This window comes from Esox lucius, chromosome 15 (assembly GCF_011004845.1).
Source record: "Esox lucius isolate fEsoLuc1 chromosome 15, fEsoLuc1.pri, whole genome shotgun sequence".
Taxonomy (NCBI): Eukaryota; Metazoa; Chordata; class Actinopteri; order Esociformes; family Esocidae; genus Esox; species Esox lucius.
Window position 1 is genome coordinate 17,511,399 of NC_047583.1, and position 19,254 is coordinate 17,530,652.

The 19,254-nt window shown below is 40.4% G+C and overlaps 1 protein-coding gene across 2 annotated transcripts in view; it reads right to left on the reverse strand.

The window, feature by feature from the left end:
* Nucleotides 1-2,535: 2,535 nt before the first annotated feature.
* The window catches only part of lingo2b (leucine rich repeat and Ig domain containing 2b), a 46,666-nt gene continuing 29,947 nt past the window's right edge, over nt 2,536-19,254 (reverse strand). The window contains exons 1-2 of one of the 2 annotated variants that reach the window (XM_020053885.2): nt 7,153-7,520; nt 2,536-6,295 (exon numbers count right to left, since the gene is read on the reverse strand). In XM_020053885.2, coding sequence (XP_019909444.2) covers nt 4,397-6,223 — 1,827 coding nt within the window. In that variant the 5' untranslated portion in view covers nt 6,224-6,295; nt 7,153-7,520 and the 3' untranslated portion in view covers nt 2,536-4,396. Of the gene's footprint in view, nt 6,296-7,152; nt 7,521-19,254 lie in introns of those variants that run through there. The other variant, XM_010892404.3, reaches the window with a different exon arrangement.

A 19,254-nucleotide genomic window follows, 5' to 3' on the forward strand; every position in this document is an offset into this window, starting at 1 on the left:
GCTGACTTTCCACTTCTCAGCCATGAAAATTCAGTTGCTTTGTGATATACTGTAGTGCCATCCAAAAAGATTCTAGGCATTTGCTTGTCAGACAAGATGTTTCTGCACACTTACAAGTACCTTCTGCTGCTGGAATCAGCAGTTACAACATCTATGAAGAAAAGTGAGCCACTTTCATTTGCAGCCATATATGCCTAAGCCATAACACCCCTTTTCCAATATTTCACAGATTTGTTGGTTTGCTGATCATTTTTATTCTCACTTTAGTGAAGGTTGTCTATTCTCATCTGTCCATAATACCCTTTTTAGAATTCTGCATGCTCTTGTACGTACTAAACTGTTTTAAAAGCTAATTAGTTGTAACAGTGTAGCATGTTGTACTGCTGGTGAAGTCTTCTGACACATCGAAGCCTACCTCCTGAGGCGTGTTCCTGATCTGTCTGACAGTTGTTGTTTTGTCTTCATAATGGTGAGCATTCATCTGTCATCCACTGTACGGGTCTTCCTTGACCTACTAGGATGTTTATGATTGCTGAGCTCATCGGTGTTTTCTTTCTGATGATGTTCCAATCTGCTGGTTTTGGTAAGCCTGTGGTTCTGGCTATGTTTGGAAATAATTATTTCTGAAATGTCTGCAACATTACGATGTTCTTGAGTTTAATTGACAACTATTTGGTCCAAACACTGACACACAGCAATGGCAGTCTACAAAGGCAAATACAAAGCCAACAATCCAAAGTAACCTCCTCCAGACAATTGACTGTTGACAGCAGCACGCATGTGTCTGTCCAAATGATGTGACAAAGTACTACTGAGTAACCAGAAACACCTATCAACTGAATTGTCCCTAAGTGTTTAGTCTCCAGAAACTGGGAGAATATGTACATTGCTCAAAAAAACAAGGGAACACCGAAATCACACATTGGTTCTCGGTGTATGAAATACAACTTCCGGAAAAAATTAAGAGTCCACTGCACCTTTTCCTTTCCTTTCCAAAAAAGTTGAAAAAGAAGGCTTTGAGTGAGGAACAGAAGGGTTAAAAGTAAGAGACCACTGCAAATTGAATGCTTCTGTTCCTCACTCAAAACTTTCCTTTTAAACTTTTTTGGAAAGGAAAGAAAAAGGTGCCATGTTCTCCAAATTTTTTACGGAGCTGTATATTAAAGTTCTAAATCTTCTCTGTAAATTGTGTAAATCATTGAGAACAAAATGACGTAACAACTGTCAATGGAAACAAAAATCACCAACAGTTTGAGGGCTGGATTAAAAAACACACTGAAAATCTAAGTAAACCATTGACATTTTATTATGCTCCTGATGAGACCCCAGATGTTGTCCTGGGGGATCTCCTCTCAGACCTGGATCAGGGCATCAGTGAGCTCCTGGACAGTTCGTGGCACTATTTGGAAGAGTCAGATGCACCGAAACATAACATCCCACACGTTTTCAATTGGATTCAGGTCTGGGGAACGTGAGGGGCAGTCAATGGCATCAATGCCTTCGTCATCCAGAAACTTTCTTCACACTCTGGCCACATGAGGCCAGGCATTGTTCTGTACCAGGAGGAACCCAGGGCCCACTACAACAGCATACAGTCTGATGATGGGTCTTTCATCCAAGTACCTAAAAACAGTCAGGGTACCCTTGCCTAGCACGTGGATGTCTGTGCGTCCCTCCAAAGATATACCTCCCCAGACAATTACTGACCCACCGCCAAACTGGTCATGCTGGATGATGTTGAAGGCAGCATAACGTTCATCACGGCGTCTCCAGACTCTTTCACATCTGTCACCTGTGCTCAGTGTGAACCTGCTATCATCTGAGAAGAGAATGGGGTACCAATTCTGGTGTTCTCTGGCGAATGCCAATCGAGCTGCACAGTGCAGGGCTGTGAGCACATGTCCCACTAGAGGACATCGGGCCCTCCTGCTACCCTCATGGAGTCTGTTTCTGACAGTTTGGTCAGAAAAATGCACAGTAGCTCGCTGGAGGACATTTTGTATGGCTCTGGCAGTGCTCCTCCTGTTCCTCCTCACACAATGCCCCATCTCCTGGTATCTCCTCCATGTTCTCGAGACTGTACTGGGAGACACAGCCAACCTTGCAACGGCACGTATGGATGTGCCATCCTGGAGGAGCTGCCTGTGCAACCTGAATGGAATGCAGGTACTGCTTCATGCTACCAGTAGTGACAAGGACACTAGCAAAATTCAAAACAAGAGAAGAATCAGTCACGAAGGATAAGGAGAGAGCAATTGTCTTTGGCCACCACCTGCAAAACCATTCCCTTTTTGGGGGTTGTCTTGCTGTTCCTTCTCCAGTGCACCTAATTGTAATTGTTTAAATTCAACTCCAAACTGTTGGTGTATATAAAAAATAAAATAAAGAACACTCTCCAAATTCTTACAGATGGCTCTGAACATCATCGGTCTAACACAAAACAAGTCTGGATTTACTTTGGTTTGATTTTGGAAATATTTGTAGAGTAAATTTAAATAATTAAATAATGAAACAAAATGTATACAACCACAGAGCTGTATGTTTACGATTTATTTCCGTTTGAAAATATACCCATAAATTTATCATATGAAAACATTTATACAACGTTTAAACATTGTATCACAACTGGATCACACATGTTGACACCCATATCCCTGCATTTACAAAGATTTGCCCTTAATGTATAATACTTTAATATATATATTTATATATATATATAGTTTTACAGTTAAAACATTTCAACAAAAACACCACAACTTTCAAATGCCATTATGAAATACCCACAAACCCATTTTAACTTAAGGGAGGCCGCAGGACATGCCAGCTCAAAACAATTTGGATCAAAGAAAAACCCATAATTCACCAGGTGTGTACTGTTCAAAGGGGATATTGGCCAGTAAATCTTTGCTATTGTGTATAGTCTAGTCACTGACCATGTGTTTCACGTTACATTTGTGGATCTGGCAGGCAGGAAAATCTGCCATTGATTGATAATGTAATAGAGGGGAATTTAACATACAGTTTCAATCATTTTAGTTTTTTAAAGCAACCTTTTCTACTACTACCATTTATTCAGAATTAAGTTGCTAAGTGCTTTGAGTTTCAATCCCATTTGAAGTTAATAATTAGTAAATTTTTCTTGAGTTACAAAAACCTTTCATGACTATCTTGAGGTGTTACAAAGGAAAATAATTACCTTATTGGAAATATTTATGCAGCAGTCCTCTTAGATTGGGTTTGGAGTGCATGTCCATAAAAACATACATAATACTCAATTTTACTCAACAGTGACAAAACTGTTGTTACAATTAATTAACAAATACAAAGGTTGGTAAAACAACTTTGGACCCTATTATCTTTGATGATTACCCTGTCACACAACAAAAGCAGAAAACATATATTGTACATGCACCCCCTGGGCACGCACGCATGCACGCACACAAACACACATTTGTTTTTCTATCCTTGAGGAGACCAGAAAGCCAGACATCCACGTTCCCGATACCCTAGCCCTATATCCAACCTTTATCTCAACCTATCATTAATGCACCAAATGTAAAGATGCATTCCGGGACTTTTGAGTTATGTTTAGTTAACAATGTGTTGTTTAGATGTGCATAATCTTTAAGCAGATTAACTAACATACTAAGGTAGTCATGAAATTCCAAGTTTGAAAGTCAGTGGATTTGATGACATGGTGCACATATTGGCACCTAAACAACCTAGTAAACAACAAACTTAACCAATAATGCCTAAACCGAAAATTAACCCCAATTCAAACAATATACCCAATTGTTTTTTTCTGTAAACTTGACTAGTATGCTGCAAATTAAATTTTCCCTAGTGCGGATCTGCAAAAAAAAAGAAAAACTTGAGTGGACTGATGTTTGTGGGGACTTAGGGTCCCCACTTGTACACATAGTCCTGGATCACACACCTGCAAATCAGATGGTTATTTCAGAAAATCTGCTACAGACATGGCAGACTAGAGCAATGATAGCTCAACTGTCATCTTAACTTCTCCAATGTCCCTCCCAGAGGCTTTCCTATCTTACCTTGGTGCCAAGGCATCATTAGTCATCACATCACCAGTGTAGCTCAGGCCTAGTGTTGTATCACTGCATTGATACCATATTGATGTGCGGGTTATATAGTATTATATCCAGTCTATTGTATGATAACATCATTTTATATAAACACGTCCACAGTATCATAGATCACTTAAATCAACATGTCCACTGAATCACTAGATCACCTTCATATCAACACCCACTATATCGGTACATCAATTTCATTTTCACAACTCCACTGTATCAAAGAAACATTTGCAAATGATATGATATGTGATATGTGTATTTTGTTGGTTACTATTATATGAGTTGGTCTGTTCGTAAAATTAAATCATTTTCATGTTGACTCGTCTGGGCCCACTTGTCTCCGTAGCCTCAGCTGCTGTCCCATTCGATTTGCGGGGAACATATTCAATGTCAAAATTGCTCTTGTGCCGTCCCTTCCCACGACTCCATGCAAACAGGAGGAGGAAACAGAAGATGACCACACCGAGGAAGGAAAGGCAGCCCATAGCTGTTGAGATGATGATGGTTTTCAGGTCTATGGGGTTTGTCATATTGTACAGAACAGTCCCGTTGGCCAAGGTTCCGTTGAAGTCTGCAAGCAGTCTGCTCTTGTTAGCATAGAGTGATCTGTCGCTGATGCCCAGGCTCTTTACTGCCAATGAGGCTGACAGGCTGGCATTGCCTGCCGCATTGCTGGCCACACACAGGTATACGCCGCTATCATGCAGCTCTGCAGCCTTAATCTCCAGGGTGCCATCGCTATGAACTATTACCCTCCCGGTGCTCTTAGCCGTGACATAGCGTCTGTGTGGTGTCACCCAGGCCATGGAGGGTCGAGGAGCCCCATCTGCTATGCAGTTTAGCCGGACAGGTTGACCTTCGTCCGCTAACAGTAGCTGAGTGGTGTTGGACCCAATCCGGGGCTTCGTGCAGGTCACGTACCGTGAAACTAGTGGCTCTTTGAGGTCCCGTAGCGGTTTCCCATGGAGGCGCTCAGGGGCACTGCACTCTGGCTGGGGGTCAGGGAGCTGCAGCGAGGGTGGCTTCCGCCCACTCAGCAGCCATAAGATCCGGCAGTCGCATACCAGTGGGTTGCCCCCTATAAGAAGTGTCTGCAACATGTCAGGGGCTGAAAACACAGCTCGCTCTATGGAGTCCAGCTGGTTGTATGATACATCCAACATACGCAGTGCTGGAAGGCCCACGAAGGCAAGTGGTTCTATGTAAGCCAGCTGAGCCCCTCGAAGGTGCAACTCCTGTAGCCGCGGAAGCTGATCTAGTACCCCTTGCTGGATGTGGTGGATGCGGGAGAAGGACAGGTTAAGGTGCGTGAGGTAGGGCTGGTTGTGCAGAGCAGGACCGGGAAAGAAAGACAGGTTGGTATTGGTGACTGAGAGAGATGTGAGGTTAAGACCATGTAACGACAGAGCAGGGAAGACTTCCAACAAAGGCCAATAATCTATCTCCAGGTGACGGAGGCGAGGAAGTCTCTTGAATGAGTACGGCTTCAGCGAGCCAATGCTTAAGTGGCGGAGGCGGAGTTCCACCAGGCTATGCAGGTGCCCCAGTGCTTCGGTGGGCACCACAGTCAAGTTGCAACGCTCCAAGGTTAGGCTCTGTAGGCCCAGCAGGCCAGTGAAGGCCCTCTGGGAGATGAACACCAACTCATTGTCGCCCACCTCCAGGGACATCAGCCTCCGAAGGTCCTGGAAGCCGTGGTCCAGCAGCACCACTAGCCGGTTGTGGCTGAGGTCCAGGCTTGTGAGATTGGTCAGGCCGGACAGCACACCGGCGGGCACAAGCTGGAGGAGGTTACTTTGGAAGTTTAGTGAGCGTAGAGAGAGCTGAAATTTAAACGAGCCAGGTTCGACCACCCCAATCAAGTTATCGCTGAGGTCCAGATCCTCCAGCTGTAGGAATGAGGAGAAATTGTCTGGGGTGATGCTCCGCAGCTTGTTCTTGCTCAGGTCCAAAACACGGGTCTCAATGGGAATGCCCTCAGGGATGGTGGGCAGGCGTTTGCGGTGGCAGCTGACTGACTTAGTCTGGGCAGAACAATCGCAGCGTGCAGGGCAGCCCAGGGCACAGCTAGCCAGCAGGAGCACCAGAGCCCCGCCCAAAAGAGGGTACAGGGCGGAGTAAAGCATGACTTTTACCCACGCTGCCCTCTGTCACGGCACAGCTTTGTATCCATGCAGACCACCATCACGGTACAGCCACTGCAAAAAAAAAGGCACATGGAGGAGTACATTAGAAAACTTAATATAAATTATCCAGCAAAATAGCACCGTTTATTAAAAAAATTATTACTGGCAATAAAGCTTTCCGGTACTTGTGTGTTCTTCCATCCTGTGCTCTTTTTCTCCATTCTATCTAATCCACACCAGTAAAGACTTACACTAAGTAGATTTTATCCTGCCAAAATGAATGAAGAAATAAATTACAAAGGAATCATACTTTATTTTAAGTGCCTTGGCATGCAGCAATATACTTTATGGAAAGATTGGCAAGACATAGACAGCTGATGCAAATATATTATTACTGTGTTAGTAGAAAAGGTTATTTGGGGCAAAAAAGAAAAAGAGCTAATGGTACCAATGCTTGTAGTCAGGACTGATCCTGGTCAAATTACAGACACCAGGCAGAAGCCCTACTGGATTAGCAAGGAGTCAGAGTGGAACCAGTGGCAGCTCTGTTCCCCCAGGAGATGCATCGATAAAAAAGAAACCCCCTCCTGACAACAGGTTGTTTGAACAGCAGATGGTCTGAGACATGTGCTTGCATTTGTCTGTATTCTATGAAATTTGTAAATAATGGATCCCGTCCTATTAGAATTAAAAAATAATAAAATATAGCTTGTATAGCATATTGCTAGGAAGCTGTTTATGACTGGAAGCACCACACTCATTGTCAGTCATTGCAAACAAGCACAAAACCCTGCGGAGGTATGCAGATGGTAAGCACAAAGTCAGACATATTTGCGTACGCTGCTGATGAGTTGAGTTACACATTCACTGAATAGATCGGGTTCGTACGCATGTACACACGTCATGCAAACATGCATAAACACACTCACCCCTCTACCCGACTCCAAACAGCTTCACTCTGGTGTCTTCTCTGCCATCTTTTTCCCTCTCCCACCCTCTCAATCCCTCTCCATCTCTTACTCAACTGCTGCTACACTACCGTTCTCGTGGTCTTCCCTTTTCACACATCTTCCTCGCTCCTCTTCTCTTTCTCATTGTCCTAGAAGAAGCCCCGTTCTCTCCATTCTTCACAGACTGTGTTTTATCGATCGCGACACAGACACATCAGATGCCAGGAATGTAGCCTTTTACATAAAGCAGACCGTTGCCACAGCAACCACAAACCCTGCCCTCCCTTCCACTGTATGTGGACTGCCATTCTAATTAATGAAATATATTACTTCTTTATTCTCGAGGTCTGCACAAAACATGACTTGAATAGATGTAAATTAGCTGCTTTATTAATGTGAGTTTACAATGTCTTGAGACTGTCAGTGCATAGCTACAGTATTTATCAAGCTGTTTGTTTGTCTGCTGGTCTTTTATTAAGAATTTCTGGAGAGCTATCTACCTTTCTTCAAGCTGGCTCTGGTTTATCTTTACCTGTTAGTTTCTATGAGACTGTCTATTTTTGGTGTTATTGCTGATTTCAACTTGACAAACTGTCAGTGAGACAAAATCTGTCTCTGTATAACTATTCTTTATCATCTCCATTTTACAATTATGGCCCTGCCTCATCAAATCAACCCAACCGTGAGGTGGGGAGAGTCAAATATTGAGACAAGTCCTCCGAAGCACATTATGCCAAAACGTGGTTCTTATCACACCGTTCACACAACCAGGAATGTTATGTGCTAGGACATACATGCTTGAGGGGAGTCCATTCCCTGGCCAACAACCACAACATAAACACAACAATACATCTTAGTAATGTTCACATGATATGTTAGTTAAGTATAATCTAAAAAAGTCCACAAAATCCCAAATCTATAGGAAAACTATTTATCTTTATTGCATCTTTTATTGCCATGGCATACACTTTATCCTCATTACTATGCATAACACTTTGATGTCACACAAACAAATGTACCAACAGCAATGAATCCAAGTGTAGTGCAAAAAATTAAACAATATTAGGAAGTCTTTTCCCAGATCCAAGCAGTACTAGCAAAATTATTTTCAGTCAATGTGATTGTATTTTACAGTACATGTAGCCACATTTTTAGCTAATACAAGCCAACATTACCTGCCTGTTTAGCGGGAAATAGCACTAACTTTATCTCACTTGCACTTACTTCAGTGCACATTACTAGGAAGTCAGCTATGCAAAAGGCAAACAAATATGGATATATTTTGAACTAGCTTTGCGATTAGCAAAACTACTCACATGTACAATCAGGTTTTGCTGATGGGTGGGTCAACAACAACTAAGGTCAGTCTAGCTAATCCAGTGGCTACTGGTAGACATTTGTAAAACTCTCAAGAGAGAAATGATTGATGCACACCCGGCTGCTTGAAGTAATTGTTTTCTATGAAGACATTTTGCTTTCTCCTCTGTGTCATTTGCACTGGGATGAGCAAAACCAATCAACATGAATAGGTATGTTTTGATCCTGCCTAAAAAATCCTAGAAGGGATTTTTTTGGGGGAAATGCTAGGAGCAACATTTCTCAAAACAGTAATGCACATTTACAATAACACTTTTGTGTGGAGAATTTTACCTTATAAAGGACTGAAATAACAGATTTTTAAGAGGATTGCAATATTTGATTAACTGTCCCTTTAAGCCTCAACCACCCAAAAACAGAGGGTTTTACCCTTTGATGTATTGGATTAGACCCAGCTTTGAATTTAAGCCAAGAAGTGTATATACTGTATTGGCAGTGTTGTCTTGTATTATTACTGTACCTTGTTGCAAGCATGGGCTTCCTTTTTTTCTATCATCATCAAGTCGAGTAATGTGGATTGAACGCAATGGTGTCGATCCTTTGTTTCTTTAGTGATCCATTTGTGTTTTTCAAGCACATTTTTGTATATGCTTATTACCGCTAGAGTCTCAAAATGATGTTACTGTAGGATCAAAATAAATCTTAAAGGAGCAAAGCCCACACAAAAAAATAGAAAATCTGCTCAGTCTTATTGAAACCTTAACCTGGGATACAATTATAATTGCCTGCAGGCCAGTTACAGAAATACTTGTTATTAAGATTTGTTTATAAATCTTGAAGTCTCTGTGCATGCTCCTCAATCAGGGTTAGTAGGTTTGAGATAGCGTGAGTGCATCGTGTTACACTGCTTTCTTCCCACTAAAGCGACTTGAAAGAACAACATAGACCATTATGTTTTTACCAATGTACAAAGCATATATACGAATAGGCATAACATTACAGGGTCAAGGTTAGAAAGCAATAGCAAAAAACAGCTGTCAATCCATAGATTTCGACTTACAACCATTAGAGGATCGAGATGTTTCCACCAAACCACAACTCCAACCAAGCAGTCCTTCTGTTTAACACAAAATGTGCTTTCTACTGCTTCTAGCAGCCGGTTTGTACCCTAATGTAATGTAACATAACATATCATAACATTTCTGTCAAGGACTTATGTATAGGCTACCTTACTACAGAAACAGCCTGCTCTTTCTACAAATAATCATATGTATCCTGTATTATATTCCATTCCAATGTTCCACTTCTTTAGATAACTAATGATCTCAGTTATACAAAAGACTGTATTATTTGAATTAATTAATGAAATGGGTGGTTCATTAATGAATTCAAGAAATATGAAATTAAGGTAGAGAAAGTACTCTTAAACAATAAGACTTGGTGGCATCTCATTGTTCATTGGTGTAAGAAAACAAATTAATTAATAGCGGTCATAAGAAGAAAAAAAAACTATTCCAACACCAGACTAAAAAAAATAAGAGGCAGGGCGCTGGATGATCCAACATTCTAAGCCACTCTGATGCACATGTAGTTACTGCTACAGCACACTGCTTTATCAGTAAAAAGGTGATGCTCAATCTTTCTCTCTGTTTATTAAGAACAAAAATGGCAAAAAATATGTTTTATAAAGAATTTATAATGCTATTCATCAATGATTCCCAACCAAACTTATGGAGCTTGAGCAATTTGAACAATAACAATTTACTGTTTAAAAGTCTTGCTCTCCTACAGAAAGTGTTTAAAGGCAGTGTTAATTTTCTCATAAAAACACAATACGTAACATTAAAATATGTACAAATAAACATTCATTCAATAAAAATAACAAGTATGTTCAACCATCATTTATGCATTGCGAAATAGGAAAGGTTTAATAAACACGTCAAATTGAAGACAACAAAAACAGTGGAAGACCCAAAAAGATGTCTGCATCTGATGAACAGTATTTTATGGTAACTTTCTTGATGGAAAGAATGAGATACAGAGTGCTCGATCAGTAACTGGCAGAGTTATCTGGCACCAAAGTATACACTTCGACCGGGACACAGGGGTATTACAAGAAATCACCACCTCTGACAGACTGGCAATTTTGCCTTTTAGCATCATAATGATCCTAACCACTCTGCAAAGACAATTAAGACCTTCTTGGAGTGATGCATGCAGATGGAAAACTCACAGTATTTGATTGGCCCCCTTAAAGCCCCAACCTCAACATAACTGAAACTTAGTGTGATTGCTGGTACAGGTGAAGAACAAAAAGCAGCCAGTTTTACAGCAAAAAACTTTTCATAGAAATCAGGGTTAAAAGGAAGAGGGGTCCTTTAGAAGGGAAGATGTTGGTATAGAGCTTTTTGGGATTATATTTAGAGTTGGATTAGAGACAGAGTAAAAGAGGAGACAATCTGACAGGCGAAGGACAGCCTAGGGGAAACACATGAGTCATGGTAGGAGAGCAAGAAAGAGAATAGCAGATGGAGATAAACAGGAAATATGTTAAGAAATAAAGAGCATCCCCTATTCTAGATAGGGTAAAAACCTAACTTGCCTGCTCATTTGCTGATTATTGTAATTCTGTACTAGCAGCATGATTTTGAAGAATTTACAAATATCTTGATTTGTGACAATTCAATTCTGAATTAGGCTATAATACTATAAGGGCACATTCACTCACAAATCATGTACACATTTTAATTTAAACTTTTTAATGTTCATATAAAAAAAGACATTTCACAACTTAATTTCAGATTTTATGTTATCAATCCATATCTACTCAATTCCCATTCAGTTAAAATGTTTCTATCTCTATCTCTTGTGCTATTGTTTGCAATAAAACTTGTAATTTTAGCAGAAGTATTCTATAATTCTTTATGAATTACATGTACAGTATCATGCAATTCTACTTATTTTGCCTTGGGGCAGAGAAATAAAGTGCAGTTCTAATTTCGTACAAAATGTTAATATCATATCCAACAGATTATTAACAAAATCAGTTGGCAGCCCTTGACTATGCCCTGTGCTGCACTGCCTGTTGTTACTTTTAATTTTGCTAAGTCTCTCTTTGATACTAGTATTAAGGGGGACAATTATTTAACCTTTATTCTTACAAGGAAATCAAGCTGAAATCAAGATCTCTTTTAATGTTGATCAAGGAGGCCACATTTTCTTAATATGATCAAGGAGGCCACATTTTCTTAATATGATCAAGGAGGCCACATTTTCTGCTGCTAATAAAAAATGAAAGGCATTGTATCATTGTACCATGTAAAAGGCATTATATCAGGTTTAAAATTGCCTTTATTTCAGTATATGTCCCCAACATTCATGACAACAGGTCCAGTTCCAAGAGATGGGGCAAATATCAATAAAGAACAAGACCCACCAAATTTCATTATATTCACATTATAGTCTCTGTCCAAAGTTTTAAATATACTAACACAATATATAATTTTTTTTACTATGTCAAGTTATTAGATTAATCTTACTAAATTAGTCAGTCAGATCAGCTTAAAATCAGATATACCAATCATAACCCATTTTAAATACCTGTAGGTATATATTTTCTCATCTTTAGATACAAATTCAAAATTCAATTGAATTGTTCACATTACAGGTCACATTAAAAGTGGAAAAAGTTCTGATATGATTTATCTTTGTCTCATTTTTTTACATCACAAAAACCTGGCATTTTAATAGGGGTGTGTAGACTTTTTATATCCACTGTATGCCATCATGCTTATACTATCCCTGCACCATCTGGATAGTAGGAAAAAAATAAAAAATGTACAGAGGGAAAAGTTCTAGGATTAATTGTATTATCTTACAGTAGAACAGGAGCCTTTTTACCAAATGTAAAAAAAAAAGAAGCTTTGTCTAGTCCTTCAACCATTTATGAAACGGTTTGACAAATGTAAACACCTTTCATGGGTGGAAATGTGATGAAATATTATATCACCTTATAAGATGAGAAATGGTTTGTTTTCTGCATTACCTTAAAAAGTTTTGCTGCAGTCAGTTTGTCCCTTCAATTACACTTGGCAGCAAATAGAAAAAAATAGGCAACTGAGAAGTCTAATAGCATAACAACACTTAAAAAAAATATATATATATATATTACTACCTACTTTAGGAGGGAAACCATGTATTTTTTATCGGTGGTCTAATCTTGGTATTCATACTGACTGAAAACGTATTACTATCCTTTCAAGAACTGTATTATCCTTTTTTCCTTTATCCTTTTCAAAAGTGTAATCACTTTTGTTGCCAATGGTTTAGACATTAATGGCTGTGTGTTGAGTTGTTTTGAGGGGACAGCAAATTTACACATTGTTTTATTTTTATTAATGTTTAGTTTTTTTGATTCTAAGTGAAGATTTTATCATCACTTGGATATTGTGGGTTACTGTGTGTAAATAAAGTTGTAAAAAGTCTGATTTGATGTGGTTTCATTTCAGTCTGACATTTTACAGGATATTTGACAGCCAAAGTGCTACAGGGAATACTGATTGAACAGGTTCCCAGGTTTGTTCTAGTTGACATGAGGACCATTGTCATCATTCCGGAAGACTAACTTGGTCTATAACCATTCCACTGTTTTTATTTTTTTAAGCAAGACCCCTCCTATTTTCTGTGTCAAAGGTACACATGAATAGTTAAAAAAGGTAATAGATACAAGTTGTTTTGGATTCATGGAATTTCAACTATCATATAATCATTCTAGTCTAATAATTGTGTATTACCAGAAGGTTTACCTTTATTTATGGTGATATGTAACAATTATGGTATTTGTGCTGTTTCTCAGGAACCAACCATGCCTATACCTACATTAGTAGGTCTTTGCAGAAGATCACGAGGGCAGCCCACTGCTTTGTGAAAAGTGTCTGTTTACTTTCATGGAGTGAAATGTTCAAGACAAAATCATGGATATACCTTATTCTGTGATGGGCATTTTCCAATTTTGTTGTGATTGTCAAGATCAATTCCCAAGAGCTGTGCAAAAAGTTTATAATCTTTGGAAAAATGTTTTTGGTGTTGAAGAGCACAAAACACTCTAATTCCAGGAAATGGTTATAGAGTTAGGCCTGGAAATATTTGGACACTGACACAACTTTCATAATTCTGTCTCTGTATGCCACCCCAATGGATTTGAAATGAAACAACCAAGATGCAATTGAAGGGAAGAATTTCAGCTTCAATTCAATTCAAAATTTCATATGAAACATTTAGGAATTGCAACCATTTTCATACACAGTCCACTTATTTCAGGGGCTCAAATGTAATTGGACAAATTAACAATCCAAAATAAAATGTACTTTTTAATACTACCTCCTGGAGAATGTTCTTCACTTGGCTGGATGTTACGAAGGGGTTTTTCGTAACCATGCAAAGGATCCTACAATCATCCACCATTGTTGTCTTCTGTGGACGTCCAGGCCTTTTTGTGTTGCAGAGCTCACCAGTGCATTAATTTTTTTCTCAGAATGTACCAAACTGTTGATTTGGCCACTCATAATGTTCCTGCTATCTCTCTGAAGGATATTTCTTTGCAGCCTAAGAATGGCTTGTTTCACTTTCATTGAGAGCTCCTTTGAAGGCATGTTGTGGGTTAACAGCAACAGCTTCCATATGCGAATGCCACACCTGAAATCAACTCCAGACCTTTACCTGCTTAATTGATGAAGAAATAACAAAGGAATAGCCTTCACCTGTGAAATAAAATAGCCCACATCATGAAACAGCTTTTGAGTCAATTGTCTAATTACTTTTGGTCCCTTGAAAAAGAGGGGGCTACATATTAAAGAGGTGTAATTCCTAAACCCTTCTTCCAATTTGGATGTGAATACCCTCAAATTAAAGCTGTGAGGCTGCATTTTAAGCCCATAGTCATTATTTAACTGTAACTTGAATACATTTTGATAAACAGACAAAATAACAAAACATGTGTCAGTGTCCAATTATTTCTGGACCTAAATGTACATTTCTCTGTAACAATAAAACAATATAATCTAAATTTGCAACCCAGGATGCCAGCAGCCTCCATGATTTGAAGACTTTCTTTTTGGTTATTGGTGATTTAATGTTAAATTTTTTTGTCAATTATTGTTATTTTATCTATGTAATTTAAGAATAATAGTGGTTACTTCGTATGTCATTTGAAACTGTACAAAAATGTGTTATTTTCACCCAATTGTACATCCACTTTATATCCTGCAAAGACAATGCAAGCATAAAAAAATCCAGACTTTAGTACAGTATACTAGGTTTCTGTGTTGTGAACATTCCAGACAAAAAATGCTTGGGAAATTGAAAACACCAATTAAATGTCTCTCAGAGTGCAAATGTCACCGCGATAATCATAAGGCTGTTGAGATTTTGCAGTTGATCAGTATGCTTCTCTGGTAATTAATGCTTGTGCATTCTGAACTTGCCCAATTAAACAGCTCCTTTCTTCACAACTGGACCTGCGGCTCCAAAGCACTGAGCTCAAATCTCCCTCTCTCCTTCTCCTACACCACTGTGGGTTACAAGGTCTGATGCAGATGGCTTACAATGCCCACACTTTTTAGATTCAAAGACACAAAGCAAATATGTGTCTTTAGTATATTTTTATTGCAGGTCTATTAGCAATTTACAAACAAGAAAGAAAAACTAGGCAATCCTATTTTGTCCGGGCCATAAGTAGAAGTGATTGTGTGTAACGAGGACGCGCGTGGAAGACGCGCGCCATCCCCCCCGACATGGTATTTGGCGTGCGTCATCGCCGGCCTTCTAGTCATGCCGCTCCTCCTCCCACGGCACTGTCATGTCTTGACCGATTTTCCCCCCTCACTAGGCAATACCACGATCCTGGTTGTGGGCCGGTTGGGCCGGTTTTCAAAGGCCTGCCGGTTCCTTGCCCTCCCTGGTCTCCCGACGGCTCTGCAGACCGCGGAGGTACTGTTCACCCTTGTCTTCTGGCACTACGGGGTGCCGGAGGACATTGTATCTGACCGGGCACTCAATTTACGTCTCGGGTCTGGAAGGCCTTTATGGGCCGGAACCTCCCTCTTCGCCTGCCCTGCCGGAAGCTGGGGCCGCGGTTTGTGGGGCCGTTCAAAGTCCTGGGGAGAGTGAACGAGGTAACTTATAAATTACAACTTCCCCCTGATTACAGGATAAACCACCTCGTTTCACGTTTCTCTCCTCAGGCCGGTGGTGGCTGGTCCCCTCCAGCAGTCTGAGGTGCAGGGGGTCCCTCCACCCCTCTGGACATCGAGGGGGGCCCGGCGTACTCTGTACGTTCCATCCTTGATTCGAGATGCCGGAGGAGGGGCCTGCAGTACCTGGTGGAGTGGGAGGGGTACGGCCTGGAGGAGCGTTGCAGGGTGCCGGCGGTGGACATTCTTGATCTGGAGCTCCTCGCCGACGTCGTTGCACTGATCGTCCTGCGCTGCCGGAGCCGCGCGTCGGTGGGGGGGGGTACTGTAACGAGGACGCGCGTGGAAGACATCCATTCCCTCATTAGGTTGCCTATATTAGTTCCCTTGTTTCTGGGCGTCTTTGTGTGGTATTGTTCTATGTTCAGTGTTCTGTATTTGCTGTGCGCGGTTGTTTTTGCACTTGTGCATTATTTGAGTATTACGTGCCTTGTTTGTCAGAACAACGTAATACATTGACTTTGACTGCCTCCCTGCATTCGACTCCTTTTTTTTTAACACACGCCACGAAGACACACTGTTACATTGTGGTGAACAAGGGGGTTTAAAGAGCAGCTATTTATGGACCAATGCCAGGTTTGTTGGGAGTAGTGGCAAATACTCTGTTCCTGTGCAATTCAGAAACGTATTGAATGCCATTTGCATATAAAAGAATTTACATGTTAAATTAGAAACCAATTGCTATAGATGGCTAGCAAATAGCAAATATACTACCTATAATGAAAATAATGATAGTCAACCAGTTATTTTCAATATTCATGCTGACTTGGTTTCAGGTAACTATATTCCCTTTTTTTAAAACACTTGAACTTGAAAATAGAAAGAGGAGGAACAGAAACAAAAAGATATATACAACTCTAAGAACATCGGTGGTGGGAAAAAATGTATACGACAATGAACATAATATAGTTAGGTCCGGAAATAATTGGACACTGACAGAAGTTTTGTAATTTTGGCTGTTTACCAAAATATATTGAAGTTACTGTTAAATTCTGAATATGCGTTTAAATTACAATCTCTCAGCATTAATTTGAGGGTATTCACATCCAAATTGGAGGAAGGGTTTGGGAATTACACCCCTTTAATATGTAGCCCCCTCTTTTTCAAGGGACCAAACGTAATTAGACAATTGACTCAAAAGCAGTTTCATGGACAAGTGTGGGCTATTCCTTCATTATTTCTTCATCAATTAAGCAGGTAAAGGTCTGGAGTTGATTCCAGGTGTGGCATTCGCATTTGGAAGCTGTTGATGTGAACCTACAACATGCCTTTAAAGGAGCTCTGAATGTAAGTGAAACAGACCATCCTTAGGCTGCAAAATAATATTCATCAGACAGATAGCTGGAACATTAGGAGTGTCAAAATCAACAGTTTGGTACATTCTGAGAAAGAATTAATGCACTAGTGAGCTCTGCAACACAAAGAGGCCTGGACATCCACGGAAGACAACAGTGGTGGATGATCGTAGGATCCTTTCCATGGTAAAGGAAAACCCTTTCACAACATCCAACCAAGTGAAGAACACTCTCCAGGATGTAGGCATATTATTATCCAAGTCTACCATAAAGAGAAGACTTAACAAGAGCAAATACAGAGGGTTCACCACGGTGCAAACCATTCATAAGCCTCAAGAATAGAAAAGCCAGATTATACATTTGCCAAAAAACATCTAAAAAACCCAGCCCAGTTCTGGAACAGGCTTCGTTGAACAGATGAAACTAAGATCAACCTGTACCAGAATGATAGGAAGAAAAAGTATAGAGAAGGCTTGGAACAGCTCATGATCGGAAGCAGAGCACATCATCTGTAAAACACGGTGGAGGCAGTGTGATGGCATGGCAAAGTTGTGATCCATCTTTTTAGTAACCTTTGCTTAAAAAAAATAGCAAGCTAGCTAGCCCATTTAGTTTCTCACATCTCAGAGTAAAAAATTCAGATTCAATTTGAAAACACACTGTGGCCAATATGATTGTACCTGTGGAACCAACTAATGATCTCAGTTTGAAATGCTGTTTCAATAGATTCACTTTTAGTGAAAAAAGCACATGGATAGTTCAGGCTCTACCATTTTTCACAATGCCTGGAATAACATCAATTATATATGAACAATATAATTTTTTCTTTTCTTTTTTTTCCAGGAAATAGATCAGGCATGAGCAAGCAGACATTTTCTATCTGCAAACCTTCTATATCAGCACAATTTTAACTTGTTTTTTCCGTAAAGCTCTACACCTGCAACCCCATACACACCTAACACAGACCCAATCACCAGCATGTACAGCACCACAGTAGAGACTGGGACCCAAAACCCGGGACAAAATTATAAAGCTGTGAATCGGTGGCATGCCAGACTCAAGGGGGAACATAAGTCTGCATAAATGAGCATGTAGCTTTGTTCCCTTGGCATTTATAGGCCTGCAGAGCAGTGTTCCTCCTCATTAATATATTTCATTGTATTCAATGTGTTCTTTATTCATCACAAAGTTATTGTGTGTCCGTACCTACTTAGGATGTGTAGGTATATAGGATGTGGCCAGATACATGACCATGCCTGTTTCTCAGGTTGTCCCTGTATCAAATGTGGGATCTTACCCATCTTTGGCTAACCAGCCCTCTTCACTTGCTACATTCCGAGCCCAGTAAAAGGGACATTCGAATGAGGTACTGTACGTACAATCAAACTTGTTGCACTAGCTAATAGCAAACATCATGTTTCCCCATGAATCTCTAGGGATTCCACCTCCCAATGTTGTCTCATTTGATGCAAGTACCTCCTGCCCCTCCTTGGGACACAGCTTATGGTAGAGAAATTAACATTCAATTCACGGGCAACACCCCTGGTGGACATTCCTGCAGTCAGCATGCCAATTGCACGCTCCCTCAAAATTTGTGACATCTGTGGCATTGTGTTATGTGATGGAACTGCACATTTTAGAGTGGCCTTTTATTGTGGCCAGCCTAAGGCACACCTGTGCAATAATCATGCTGTCTAATAAGCATCTTGATATGCCACACCTGTGAGGTGGATGGATTATCTCGGCAAAGGAGAAGTGCACACTAATACAGATTTAGAGAGATTTGTGAACAATATTTGAGAGAAATAGGCCTTTTGTGTACGTAGAAAAAGTCTTAGATCTTTGAGTACATCTCATGATAAATTCTTGTTCATCAAACCATTCCTTAACATGAAGGGGTGTACCTGGCGTGCCATAATGTTTAAGAGGGTGGCTTGTGTCAAATTGACGTCCACATGAATGCCCGGACCCAGGGTTTCCCGGCAGAACATTGCCCAGAGCTTCACATTCCCTCCACCCCCACAGTGCTTCCTGGTGCCAACACTTCCTCAGTTAAACGGCACACACGTACACGGCCGTCCACATTATGTAAAAGAAAATGGGACTCATTGGACCAGACGACATTCTTCTACTGCTCCAAGGTCCAGTTTCGACACTCACTCTGAATGGTCAGCTGCAACGCAGACCCATACACAGCTGGGTGTGATGTACTGTGTGTT